This window comes from Drosophila arizonae, chromosome X (genome assembly GCF_054131065.1).
Source record: "Drosophila arizonae isolate 15081-1271.41 chromosome X, UAZ_ARI_1.0, whole genome shotgun sequence".
NCBI lineage: Eukaryota > Metazoa > Arthropoda > Insecta > Diptera > Drosophilidae > Drosophila > Drosophila arizonae.
Window position 1 is genome coordinate 32,157,712 of NC_142927.1, and position 14,134 is coordinate 32,171,845.

General features: G+C 44.1%; 1 protein-coding gene and 1 long non-coding RNA gene across 2 annotated transcripts; one reads left to right on the forward strand and one right to left on the reverse strand.

Annotated features, from left to right (window-relative positions):
• The first annotated feature begins 1,921 nt into the window (after positions 1-1,921).
• Positions 1,922-9,534, forward strand: LOC149268181 (uncharacterized). Its single transcript, XR_016271020.1, has 2 exons — positions 1,922-8,920; positions 8,980-9,534. It is a non-coding gene; the product is annotated as an uncharacterized LOC149268181 (long non-coding RNA).
• A 1,203-nt stretch (positions 9,535-10,737) lies between these two features.
• Positions 10,738-13,462, reverse strand: LOC149268182 (uncharacterized). The gene is made up of 6 exons (XM_089473510.1): positions 13,246-13,462; positions 12,226-13,166; positions 12,025-12,161; positions 11,390-11,648; positions 11,048-11,348; positions 10,738-10,817 (listed from the first exon to the last, which is right to left on the reverse strand). The coding sequence occupies exons 1-6, from the start codon at positions 13,460-13,462 to the stop codon at positions 10,738-10,740; spliced, it is 1,935 nt and encodes a 644-aa protein (XP_089329636.1).
• Positions 13,463-14,134: the final 672 nt, after the last annotated feature.

Genomic DNA, 14,134 nt, shown 5'->3' on the forward strand with positions numbered 1-14,134 from the left:
GCGTGCATTTGCCAAACCACAAGTCTCTAGTATTTGAAATAGGCCTTTTACAAATATATGAGTGAGGGGTGGATATTAGGGTTGGGGGTGAATTTCAACAAAAACCGAAATTGTATAATAAGCATATAAATCTACATAAAAATGGATACTGTAGCTTTAAAGATGTAGGATATATAATTTTTTTTTTAATTTGGAACACATACTCGTGTATATCTCCGATTTATAAAGTGTTAAATTTTTCCCGATCCGCTCACTAGGGGCGTGGAAAATCGGAAAATGCATTTTCCGATATATCAGAAATCATGTTTGTTGAAGAGCTAGAAAGCTGAAATTTGGTTTGTAGGTTCGCGTCGACCACTTAAGATCACGACCTTTGGCGAATGTATCTCCGCCCATTGGGGGCGTGGCAATATGGACAAAACTGTATCTCCTAAAGTTATAATTCTAGAATGCTGAAATTGCACGTAAGCTGATGTTTTAATTCTATAAAGATGGGTGAAAAATTATATATCTACGCCTACTAGGGGCGTGGCAAATTGGACCTGATGTAGTGATTTTTCGAATTCGGCTATATTGTGGACACTATTGATGCTAGAGACCTGAAATTTAGTATATATACGCGGGTTGACCACCCAAGTCCAACGAGCTATGGTAGATATATGTCCGCCCATAAGGGGCGTGGCATAGTTGGATAGTTTAGTTACTGGTAGCCTCCTCTATCGATGTCCCAAAAATAATTTTTACGCCTCTTTAGGTGCGTGGCATATCGAAAAATACCCTATAATTTTCATATTTTTGAAGCGTAAGAATTCAAATTTTGCATTTGGGTTGCCGGTTGCTCGTTCTAAGAACTGGCAAAAATGAGGAGTCTACGGCCACTAGGGGCGTGACAATCGGCATTTATAGTGCCCATTTCGCGGCATTTATATGTGTCAGCCATCTATTTATGTATTTGTACACATAAATAGGCTTAATAGGCATTTATAGCATGGAAGGAAACATTTTCATAAAATTAATAAAATATAAAAAGCTAAAATAACAAACAAATTTGCAATTTACAAAAACGAGTTTTCCGCGGGATTTTAACTCACACCCAAGCCGAATAGCATGTTCATGTCAAAATATCTAAAATAAAGATCGCCGGCGTTTCAGCCTACAGCACCACCGCGTCGTTTCGATCAAGAGTAGTTAAAACAAACTCACATTATTGTTATGACGCCGCATAGCAAAGAAAAGCCAGTGTAGCGGCTGGAAATTCAAAAACAATGCAAAGACAAATCAATCGCAGCGAGATTCTTAGAATATGCTAGAGTACGCATTTGTGTGTACATACATACACACATACAAATGAGCGTGTGTATAAGGCTGGAATGCTTGATGCTATGCGTGCAGACTTACATATATACATACATAGACATACACTGCGCGTCATCAGGTCAAAGTATATATATTCTTGATCAGGGTGACGAGCTGAGTTGATTTGGCCCTGTCCGTCTGTCTGTCCGTATGTATGAACGCGTCGATTTCAGAAGATATAAGAGCTAGAGACTTCAAATTTTTTTTTAAAATGTCCGTAATTACAGCGCGCATATCAAGTTTATCATTAAAAATCGATAACTCATCCCGATCTTTTTTATCGATAAAAAACCTTATCGAAAACCAGTTATAAAATTATATCTTCTACATCCTTCTTGCTAGAGTCTCAAAATTTTTAATGTATGCTTATATGCAATTTATACAATTTCGGTTTTTGTTCAAATTTACCCCCCACCCTTAAATTCACCCCCTCACCATCACTTTTGTAAAAAGCGCATTTCAAATACTAGAGACTTGTGCTTTGGCAATTACATGCATATCCATGTTTTAATCATAATCTAAAAGTTTCATGAAGATCGTACGTCCACAAAAAAAGTTATTAAGCAATTAAGTTCTCTTAGTAAGCGCTCACTGCCTCCCATGCGTGTTTATGCTTGTGTGTGTATATGTATGTAAATGTTTGTGTATGTGTTTGTGTATTTGTGTGTATGTGTTTGTGTATGTGTGTGTGTGTATGCGTTTGTGTGTGTATGCGTGTGTGTGTATGTATGCCTGTGTGTGCGTACGTGCGTGTGTGTGTGCGTGTTTCTTGTGTAAGCTGAAAGACGCGAAAAATGATTGAAATATCTATTGCTCCAAGGGTTCAGGGGATCTCGTAGTCAAGCAGTCTCGACTAGAGCTTTCTTTCTTGTTTTATTTCATTATCATCATATGAGATGTCTCTCATACCAAAGAAAAGCGCGAGTGAAAACCAGTTATGTTTTACTTTATATTCTTCTTTATTTTCGCAAAGAATGCGTGCATTTATTTTGCGTCATCAGATTAGCGCCCCCAAATTCAATTGTAATTATCTTGCTTATTTTGGCAATTACACTCACCAAATTTTTTGTGAAGCTCAAAGTATTCAATATATTTCTAGTATGGGTAAAGCAGTTTTATCTTTGGTTGAAAATCAAAGATTGAGGCATTCTTTGAATCTGGACTATGCTACCATAAAATTGATGAAAAAACCTGAAAAAAACAGAAAAATAATTGGCAATTTTCTTACAAATAGGGAAACAATAGAAAAAACTATATAAGCGGCAATAATCAAGGGATTTCAGAAGGAAATGGAAGAGCATTAGTTCGGGAAGCTTCGAATTCCCACGAATCGACCACTAAGATTAGGGGTAAAATCGGTGTTAAGACGAGCTTATCAATGATCCAAAGAGTAATTAAGAAACTAAATTACTTAAAGAGACAGAATTAAAAAAAAAAAACAAGTAAAAAAGCTCTAGTCGAGACTGCTCGACAACGAGATCCCCTGAACCCTTGGAGCAATAGATATTTCAATAATTTTTCGCGTCTTTCAGCTTACATAAGAAACACGACACGAACTGCGAGCTGCGAACTGCGACACACATACACTCACACATGCATACACACACAAACGCACACACAGGCACACATACACACACACGCATACAGACACACATACACACACACATACACACACACATACACACACACATACACAAACACATACACACACAAGCACCCACGCATAAACACGCATGGGCTGCAGTGTGCGCTTACTATGAGAACTTAATTGTTTAATAACTTTTTTTATGGACGTACGATCTTCATGAAACTTTCAGATTATGATTATAACATGAATATACATGTAATTGCCAAAGCACAAGTCTCTATTATTTGAAATAAGCTTTTTACAAAAGTGATGGTGAGGGGGTGAATTTAGAGGTGGGGGGTACATTTTAACAAAAACCGAAATTGTATAAATTGCATATAAGCATACATTAAAAATTTAGAGACTCTAGCAATAAAGGTGTAGAAGATATAATTTTATAACTGGGTTTCGATAAGGTTTTTTATCGATAAAAAAAGATCGCGATGAGTTATGGATTTTTAATGATAAACTTGATATGCGCGCTGTAATTACGGACATTTAAAAAAAAATTTGAAGTGTCTAGCTCTTATATCTTCTGAAATCGACGCGTTCATACATACGGACAGACGGACAGACGGACGGACGGACAGACGGACAGACAGACGGACAGGGCCAAATCAACTCAGCTCGTCGCCCTGATCAAGAATATATATACTTTGTGGGGTCTGCCACGCCTCCTTCTGCCTGTTACATACATTTCAACAAAACCATTATACCCTGATTTCCCATTGAAAATGGGTTCAGGGTATAAATATACCAGTCGATATGCTGAGAAAAGAAATACGCATTAATTTTGGTGGGCGAATATGACGTGGTCTATCCAATGGCAGCATGTTGTCTTTTCTGATGAGAAAAATTGAATTTGGAAGGAACTGATGAACATTATTTGGAACGGTTTCCAAGCCGGTGTAGGTATCAATATCTTACTACAGCACTTGCAAGCTTCAATTTTTGACATCGCGCATGAACGCATAGGACATAATACCGTGTTTAAAACTGCTGTTCCGCATTTCTATAACACGTCTGAAAACCGGCGTTAGATTTTCCAGCATGATAATGCTCAAATCAGACCGCCCGATCCGTGAAGTCCTAGATTCAGAGCCAAAAAATTGGTGTCATGGAGTGGCTACCATACACACTCGACCTTAATATCATTGAAAACGTCTCGAGATGGTTGGTCAGGATGAGTCCGGAAAGCAATATAGAACAAAGACAGAGTTAATCGAAGGTATTGAACACGCTTGGTCAACCATATCCTTGAATTATATTGAAGAACAAAAAACGGCACTACGCACTAGTAATACTACTTAAAAACAAGTTAGAAAGCTCTAGTCGATACTACTCGACTACGAGATCCCCTGAACCCTTGGAGTATTAGCTATTTCAATAATTGTTCGCGTCTTTTAGCTTACACAAGAAACACGCACACACACACACACACGCACGCACACACAGGCATACATACACACACATACATACACACACATACACACACACACACACCCACACGCACACACACACACATACACATACACACACAAGCATAAACACGCATGGGCGGCAGTGAGCGCTTACTATGACAACTTAATTGCTTAATAACTTTTTTATGGACGTACGATCTTCATGAAACTTTCAGATTATGATTATAACATGGATATGAATAATTGCATAATTGCTAAAGCACAAGTCTCTAGTATTTGAAATACGCTTTTTACAAAAGTGAGGGTGAGGGGGTGAATTTAAAGGTGGGGGTAAGTTTGAACAAAAACCGGAATTGTATAAATTGCATATAAGCAAACATTAAAAATTTGGAGACTTTAGCAATAAAGGTGTAGAAGATATAATTTTATAACTAGTTTTCGATAAGGGTTTTTATCGATAAAAAAAGATCGGGATGAGTTATCGATTTTTATTGATAAACTTGATACGCGCGCTGTAATTACGGACATTTAAAAAAAATTTGAAGTCTCTAGCTCTTATATCTTCTGAAATCGACGCGTTCATACATACGGACAGACGGACAGGGCCAAATCAACTCAGCTCGTCACCCTGATCAAGAATATATATACTTTGTGGGGTCTGCCACGCCTCCTTCTGCCTGTTACATACATTTCAACAAAACCATTATACCCTGATTTCCCATTGAAAATGGGTTCAGGGTATAAAAATGAACACCGGCTGCACCGATCGGAATTCGAACCGCGACTTCTCGATCGAGCGTCATGCAGCTAACACACTACGCCACCCCACTTCTAAAAGTGACGCTGGCAAAACTAAAATAGATTCACTGCTGCTGCGCCATCTACCAAAACTAAACGAAACTAACAGCTGATGTGATTCAACGAATGTTTCTGTTGTAGCTGCTCCACGTGCATTTGTTAATTGGCCAAATATTTGATTATTTTTTATTCATTTTTGACTGAACGGAATTTAATGAAACTTTCAGCATATGAGCTACATATTATATTAAATATTTTAGAAGTTAAAAAAATGAAAAATCATTCACAATTAGCTATAGTGGCATCTGACTTGAACTTGAATTTTGTGGCCTGTGTGCGTAACATTTGCTGCCTGAGCAAATTGTAATGCCCAAAATTTACCGTTGATTGGCCTTTGAATGAGCACATACATTTGCATACATATGTGTATATATGTATGAGATGGGATAATAATTGTCTGGCGATTCAGTAGTTTGTCAATTTTGTATTGTTTGAATTGTAGAGTGACTGTCAAATGAGCCTTTATGACTTAATAAGTAATTGATAATAATTGATAATAATAATTGTAATCAGTAATAAATATCTTCCCAATAAAATATCTATTTTATAAAAAACAGAGCTCGCAAATGAGAGTTGATCGTTTTTTCGTATATGCTCTGCTTCGCATCATAACCGAAAAGCTTGTGCAGACACGATCTCACTTTGAGCGAAACTCTTTGTTTTCTTTAGAATCTGTTTCGGTCAGACGCATTGCAATGACTCATTCGTGTGACGCTCTCACATGAGTGTCGCGTAAAGACTAATACGATTTTCGCTTACGTAAAGACTCTCAGCAAAAGACAGTTTGACTAAAAAACTCAATAGAAATGATCTTTGCCTACGTGTGCATGTAAATACATGCATACATACATAGAAAAAGAACACAACAATCGCGCGTGATTACCCATACAAACGCAACTGACAGTTTGCTTTATTTAACTCAAGCAAACGATCAGTGTTTGACTTGAGCGAAACGAAAACAGAAATAACTGTCTCGCTCAGAGCGCGAGCGAGCTAAGCCAGACGCGACAAAAACAGTTTCTGTCTGAGTTTTTTTGATTGTGTCAGTGAAAGACACTTATTTACAGACAACGAAAAAGTGAAAAACAGTTATTTGCGAGCTATGATAAAAAACTAAATATGTATGAAAAAAAATAACATCGAAGAGGTTTCGAGCCTCCTACTCTAACATTACTTGCGTCGCCCTTAGCACCCGCGCCACTGCTTTGCTTGACCAGCCAGTTGCTAAAATAGAATAGCTTATTAAGAGAGCGTAATCAGACAAAACTACAGTAACGGATACAAAGTCCAGAAATCAATCGAAATTCTAAGAATAGAATAGACGATGAGTGTGTGCACATGTATAGAAAAATCGCGCTGATCTGCTGCTAGCTTGAAGCCGGTATCTAATATATGGATATAAATATATATTATTAAAAGTCAAAATTGTATAAATTATATATGTATGTAATTTGAATGCAATGATGCAATGATCATAGCAATAGCTATCGATGATTTTCCAATTTTAATGGCATCATGCCGTGTTTTTTGTTGCGCACTAGACTTGAAAATTGCACTATATACTCTGGTTGACAGCGTTTGGGTTGAGAATGAGTCTTCTGCAATCGGTATCGCCCGACAACTTTTTTTGTTTGTTTTTTATTAATAGTAATATAAATTTGTGTTTGTTCCCCTCTCTATACGACTGGGCGAAGGCCCTGCATCCAGTGCGCGCCCTCCTCTCCGGTGCTTGACTCCACCTAACCAGATGATCCGAGCGGTGTGCCCGCCGCCCTTGGCCTCTAATCGTGCGGCGTGTTGTTCCACCTCCGCTGGCCGTTCCTCGCGTCGCAACTCCCGCCAGTGCATTGTTCCCGCGTCGGGCCACGATGTTTGTCGATGCAGCGCTGGCCTGCTATGCGGCTGCTCTGGTAGCGGCAGCTCCAATGTGTTTCGGGGTTGGGGTGAGGGGTTCCCTCTAAGTGATGGCGCGGTGCTCTATTAGACCCCCCATCACCTTCCCAGTTGACAACTACCCGCGGTGGCTCCGCCGTCTTTTCCCCCTTCCGAGTCAGAGACTGACTTCTCCGAATCGCTGTCGCTGATCACCACGGGCTCGCCGACCTCTTCATCACTGATCAGCATCGCCCGGTGAGGCGTGGGTAGACGTGGTGGGCGCCACAACGGCCGTTTCGGCGAATATCGGCCGTTGTGGACGTAATCGCTCACCAGCGTCTCGTCCCATCGCTTCTCGTCCGGCCTCTGCCATACCGGTGACGGCATGGGTGCCGTACCGACCGAGTCCACCGGCTACCACGGTCTGCCCACGTCCTCTCTGTCGCTGGTCAGTGTCTCCTCCGCCGGCGATAATGAGCCAGATGTGGCCGCGCTTGCCTCTCCACTGGACGACGGGTTCAAATCGATAAACGGCAAATGATGCCGCAAACGTCTCCTCGGTTGCCTCCTTGGGTGAAACGGCAGCCTCATTGGCGGCAGTCGCACTGGTGTGTCCACCCGGCCTGCTCCTCGTGCCGTTCCAGCATAGTCGCTGGCCAGCAACCGAGGATCAGCCGGGTGTACCCGGCTGATGCCCAGTCTCTAACGGTCTGCTGCGGTGGATCGTAAAATAGGCCGAGCCCATGCTTGCCTGTCCATTTTATACCCTATGCTGCCGCGCTGCCGCTGCGTAGGCGGCAGCTTATAACGGGTCCTGTGTCCTCCTTTCAGCCGACTCTAGCCTTCCCTGCCCTATGTCTGAATTCCAGGCAGGGTACGGTATCGCTCTGATACCGGTTTTAACACTCATCCACCCATGCATACACAGCCCTTCTGTGGCCTAACATTCAAATGCAAGCTCTTCTGTTGCCCTTTTTATGTATCTCTTTGTTGTAGCTGTTTTATAAGTCGCTGTGTTTTGTTGTTGGCTGTTTTGAATGTCTCTGTGTGTTTTCTTGTTTGCTGTTTTATATATCTCTGTCGCCTTTGTCGTCACTTTTGTTTTAGATGTCCCTCGCTTTGACATCTTCGTGCCGTTTCGTGCGCTAGCGATCGCTGAGCAGCCAACGTAGGCCCTTGACCCTTGCCTATGCTCGCTTGCTCTCGCTTCGCTGTGTGTGTGTGTGTGCAGCAATTCTTTCGCCTGGAATGTGTGCGGTTTCTTGTTGTGGTTTTTCCGCTTTCGCTTTCGTTAGAAAATGCATAATTTCGGCTGCGCGCGTTGTTGTTGCTAAGTGCGCATGCACTGTAGGTGGATGCTGCTTGCACCTGCACTGCTTGATGTTGTATTGCATTGCGCATGCACTGGCAGCTAAGTTTTAGGTACCGAACTGTACACTGCTTGTTGCCATGCGCGCGCAATTTAAACATTTGTTGTTGTGCAATTATACAGTTCATTTCCTGGTGGCAATTGTGGCTTTCCAGCCACAGACGCGTTTCGACGACAAAATTATGAATTTATGAGCAAAATTTTTCTTGTGTTTTTTATACGAATTTCGAATTTTGGCAAAAGATCGATATGGCTTTCTTAGTATCGATATATCGAAAAAATGGTTATTCTTGGCGTTGGTTTTAACTGTGTAAGAAGCGCATTTATTTAATTTTGCTAAATTGTATACAAATTGATTGATTTAATTTAATTGCAATAGAAAGAAAAAAATGGATCAGTTTTTGGGAAGAAAACGTAAGTACAATTGATATATACTATTGGGGAAGCTTGGAATCATAGCTTGTGTGTTTTAGGCGCGGCGAGGGTTGACTCCGATGAAGAAAATAAGACCGTGGGAGCCCCAAAAAAATTCGAAGTGTGGAAATATTTTGAAAGAGGAAAGGATGGTTGTGCGGTGTGCAGAAATTGCTTTAAGGTCTGCAAAACAAGTGGAAATACCACAAGCCTTAAAAATCACTTAACACGCATGCATCCATCGCTGCAAGAGAGTGAATTGGCACCCAAGTCCGGTAGCATTTTGCACTTCGTAAATAAAAAATATGAGGCAACGTTCTCTGAGAGCGAGAGGATGTTTAGCAAAGCTGGAATGATTGCTAATTCCAGAAGGGCGTCATTAAAACCGGAAACAGTAAACAAACTAATTTTTTAAAATAAAAACCAATGGGTTTTGTTTTAATTTCTTTTTTTTTTAAACTGCCATGGAGGCAATTGTTTTTGTTATTATTATAATATAATTTTAAGGAGCATAGTGAATTTAAGCTTTAATGAATTGCTGTTTTAGGTTTAAGTTAATGAAAAATAATTTGTTATACGACTTTGTTCGGTTGAATAAATTTGTTTTTGTTTGATGCTGTTGCTTTTATTTTAATCTTGAAATGGTTGCCATTTTATCCATTAAGAAGTCATAATTAATATAAATATTATAATAGATTCTAAGCAAGAAAATTAACATTTAAAAGAAGTGTGCGATATATAGTTTTTATCGATCTTTTTCTCTGAAAATATCGTGAATATCGATATTACGGAATATCGATTCTTTTGCAGCACTACCCTGAACCCATTGAAAATGGGAAATCAGGGTATAATGGTTTTGTGAAAAAGTATGTAACGGGCAAAAGGAGGCGTGGCAGACCCCACAAAGTATATATATTCTTGATCAGCGCGATGTGCTGAGTTGATTTAGCCCTGTCCGTCTGTCCGTCCGTCCGTATGAGTGCGTCGATCTCAGAAGTTATAAGAGCTAGAGAGCTGTGTGTACATTCCAAAGCACAAGTCTCTAGTACTTGAAATGCGTTTTTTACAGATTGGGGGAGAAGGGGGCGTGGTATCCAAAATCTGTAAATTACTTAACTTTATATGCAACGATTAACTTTATATACAACACAAATTTGAAGACTCCAGGTCTAAAAATGTTCAAATTAGGCTGCAAAAACAAAATCTATTTTTCGATTATTCTCGATAAAAAAGTTATCGGACGATTTATCGAAAAAATAAAGCAAACTCGTACTGCGTATGGTACACACGAGGATGCATGCCAAATTTCAGCTCTCTAGCTTTTATAACTTCTGAGATCGACGCACTCATACGGACGGACGGACGGACGGACGGACAGACAGACAGACGGACAGGGCCAAATCGACTCAGCTCGTCGCCCTGATCAAGAATATATATACTTTGTGGGGTCTGCCACGCCTCCTTCTGCCCGTTACATACTTTTTCACAAAACCATTATACCCTGATTTCCCATTTTCAATGGGTTCAGGGTATAAAAATAAACAGCTCTATTGCTCACCCGTGTCTCCTCTCCACGGCTTGAGATCTGCCACATGCGCCGTCCTGGTCCGCTTGTCGGCCTCCGACCTTATACAGCAGATGACTGGGGACACAAAACTGGCCATTATATATGGACCTCCATAGCGTGGTGCCAGTTTTGCTGCAAATCCCTCTGCGGCATTAGGCAAGTGGCGTTCCTTTATGTACATCTTGGCCCCTACGGCCGGCTTCCACTGCCGCCTCCGTAGGTTATAATGCCGCGCCTGATCCTGTCCAGCTCACTCCAGGCTTCGACGCACTATCTCGAACACTTCGCGCATCTTGGTGGCTCTCTCCACTGGACTCTGTGCTTCCTGCCCTGTGCCGATGGTTTGCCGGTCAAACAAAGGGTTGGGCAGCCTTGGCACTCGCCCTTGCGTGATGAAGGCTGCCGTATACCCTGTAGATGCTGACACGCTGCTGTTGACCGCCAACGTCAACTCCGGCAACGCATCATCTCAGCATCTCTGGTCACTTCCAGCATACTGCGCCATCATTGTTTTCACCGTTCTGTTGGCCCTCTCGGTGGGATTCTCTTGAGCCACACACCAAGCTCCTCCAGGAACACCTTAAACGCCCGACTGGTCCATGTCGAGAAGCGGTCGATGAAGACCAAGAGCATGGTGTTTCCGTGCTTTGATCTCGGCAGCGGGCCAACAAAATCGGCACACATTGTTGCCCATGGCTCCTCGGACACATGCGTCAGCATTTGCCCAGCAGCCTGCAGCTGACTGGGCTTTATCGCTGACATACTTCGCAGCGCTGTACGTATGTCCGCACATCTCTGTACATACCAGGCCAGTAATACCACGCTGCCACCCGAGCAATTGTTGTTCGGCTCCCAAGGTGGCTGCGTTGTGATTCTCCTCCACACAACTTCCATGCAGGCACATCCTTGTGGCCGGCCCGATGCGGGATTTGCCGATATAAGTTTCCAGACTCTTCCATATAGTCTGGAAAATTATGTAGCGCCTTTTTTAGGTCCTGACGAAGCTTGGTGAGCCAGCGACATCCTGTCCCAATTGGCATCTCCTTGCTCTTGACCAAATGGCACTTCGCCCAAAGGCTGCCGTGAGAGCGAATCTGCTTGCCCTTTCTGTAGCGAATCTCGAAGTCGTACTGCTGCAGCTCCAGTGCCCATCTCGCAATCCTTCCCGTTGGGCTCTCGATAGAATTGAGCCACTTCAGAGCCATATGATCAGTGACCACTACAAATTTGTAGCCTTCTAGGTATGGCCAGAGCTTCCGTATGCCCCAGATGATAGCCAGACACTATTTTCCATTAGCTGAGTAGTTCTTTTCAGCACTGTTCAGTGTCCGACTGGCATATGAAATGAGGCGCTCTCCTTCCTCCGAGGTCTGCGTCAGGATTGCCCCAAGCCCATAATTGCTTGCAAGCAAAACGTTTCGTCAGTTTGGCCTTCACCGTCTCAAACGCTCTTTGCCGCTCCTCCATTCCCATTTCGTGCCTCTTTCAGCAGTGCCTTTAGAGGATGCACTGTGGCTACAAAATCTGGCGGCGGTACCATGAAGCCACGCCCACGTATTGGCGTAACTTCTTCACGTTTTTGGGCGGCTTCAGCTCGGCAATAGCTGCAACCTTCTCTGGGTCGGTACAAATGCCATTCTCCGTGACTTTGTGACCCAGATACTCCAACTCTTTCTTGAAGAAATCGCACTTTTCGATTGTCGATCCTCAAGTTGGCTGCTCGCAGTCGCCCGAACACCTTTCGCAGGTTGTTCATATGCTCCTGTCGCGTTCGGCCGATGACGATGATGTCGTCCAGGTAGGCAAAGGCATGGGGCATCATTTCTGAGCCGATAACCTGGTCCAGCGCTCGCTGAAATGTTGCCGGCGCAGAATGGAGTCCAAACGGCATCACTTTCCACTGATACAAACCCTTGCCTGGCACCGTGAACGCCGTCAGTGGTCTGCTGGCCTTCTCCATGGGTATCTGCCAATACCCATCCTTCAAAGCCAGGCTGCTGATGTAGCGCGCCTCTCGCAGCTGATCCAAGATATGATGCACCCGCGGCAAGTGGAACGCATCTTTAATCGACCTGCTGGTCAGCTGTCGAAAATCCACACATAGCCGCCACTTCCCCTTCTTGCGAACCATGACAATCGGCGCGCTATGTGGGCTCTTCGAGGGGACGATGCAACCTTTGGCTAACAGCTCATCCACCTGCAGGTTGATCTCCGCCTGCATTTTTGGATTTTTAGGGAAGTAGCGCTGCTTTATGGGCCTGTTGTCCTGCATCCTGATCCGGTGCTCCGTGATCCTGGTGGTGCCTTTCACATGCTGGAAATTCTCCAGCTCATGTCTCAGAAAAGCGTCCACCTCTGGGTCCTCATGCATTGTCTTTGGCTGCTCCACGTTCGCTCCGCTGGCGTCTCGAGGTTCGCCTCCACGCTGGCTCTCCTCTGACTGTCCGCTCGACTGTGGGATTCTCGGCCGATCCTCAAGCCGCCACATTCCAGTGTGGCCCATGCTGGCCAAGAAATCCCAGCCCAGGACCAGATCGTCGATCACTCCTGGCAGAATCAGCAACGGTATTTGGATTTCCTGATTCCCCAGGCTGATCGTCGTCTCCAACTGCGAGTCTCCATGACTGCAACTACCGTCCGCCAAGCGTATGCGCCGCCTTGTGGCACGCACCACGCCCACTCATCCGAGCCTGCCAGCAAGTTTATCGCTAATAAAACTGCTTGTGGCTCCCGTGTCGATCGTGGCTCCAATGGTTACGATGACTGTCATCTGGCTGTCTACGTCCAGAAATCGGCCCACTAACGCCTAGGGGCTCCTGGCCGCTGCTCCCGCTCGCCCCTGGATGGCGGATGCCGCTGCTCGTTTCCCGACTGGCAGCAGCTAGTAGTTCGCACTCCGATGCGCCCACGCTGCCAGCAGAAGTCCAGCGCCTTGTTGTGCACGCAAGAGCGCGATGCCCTTCTTGGCCACACATTTGGGAAGCCTGGCTGGATTTGGGATGTGCGTCCTTGGTCCTGATGCGCCTATCCTTGGCGCAGGAGAAGGCTTCGCCTCATCATCCATGCGATGATCCTCCACGTCGCCTCCAGCGTCGTCCATGGCCATCAATCGCATCCAGCCAGGCGGTGGCTGTTGTCGCAACCTCTCGCGGTCCTTCTCTAGCTCCTCGAACTTAATACGGGCAGGCGTAGGCACACAGATCGGGCAGGCTGTTGTTGTAGATGAGCTTCATCTCGTGGCCTGCTCCATAGCGCAGAGGCCGCATGAGAGTGTGCATCTCAACCATGTAGACCTTGAAGCTCTCATCTACTATTCGCCTCCAACTTCTCCAGATAGTCTCTGGATAAGAAGAGCTCCTGGAAGCTGCGTACAAACGTCGCCCACACCGTCCAGTGTTGGTTGTTGGCCACGTACCACTTCAAGGCCATGCCTTTCAGCAGCTCTGGCATCGCCCCCGGGATCATATCCAGATCCGCGCCATATGTGTCGGCCGACCACTCCACCTGCTCCAAGAACTCTAAAGGCTTTGTGGTGCCATCAAAGCGGAAGCTCCACTCTCGCACTTGTTTGGCCACCTTTGGATATTCTGCGGCTGTGCTGCCCAGTCCTCGTGGCCTTATTTCAGGTTGTGGAGTGGATGTGGCTC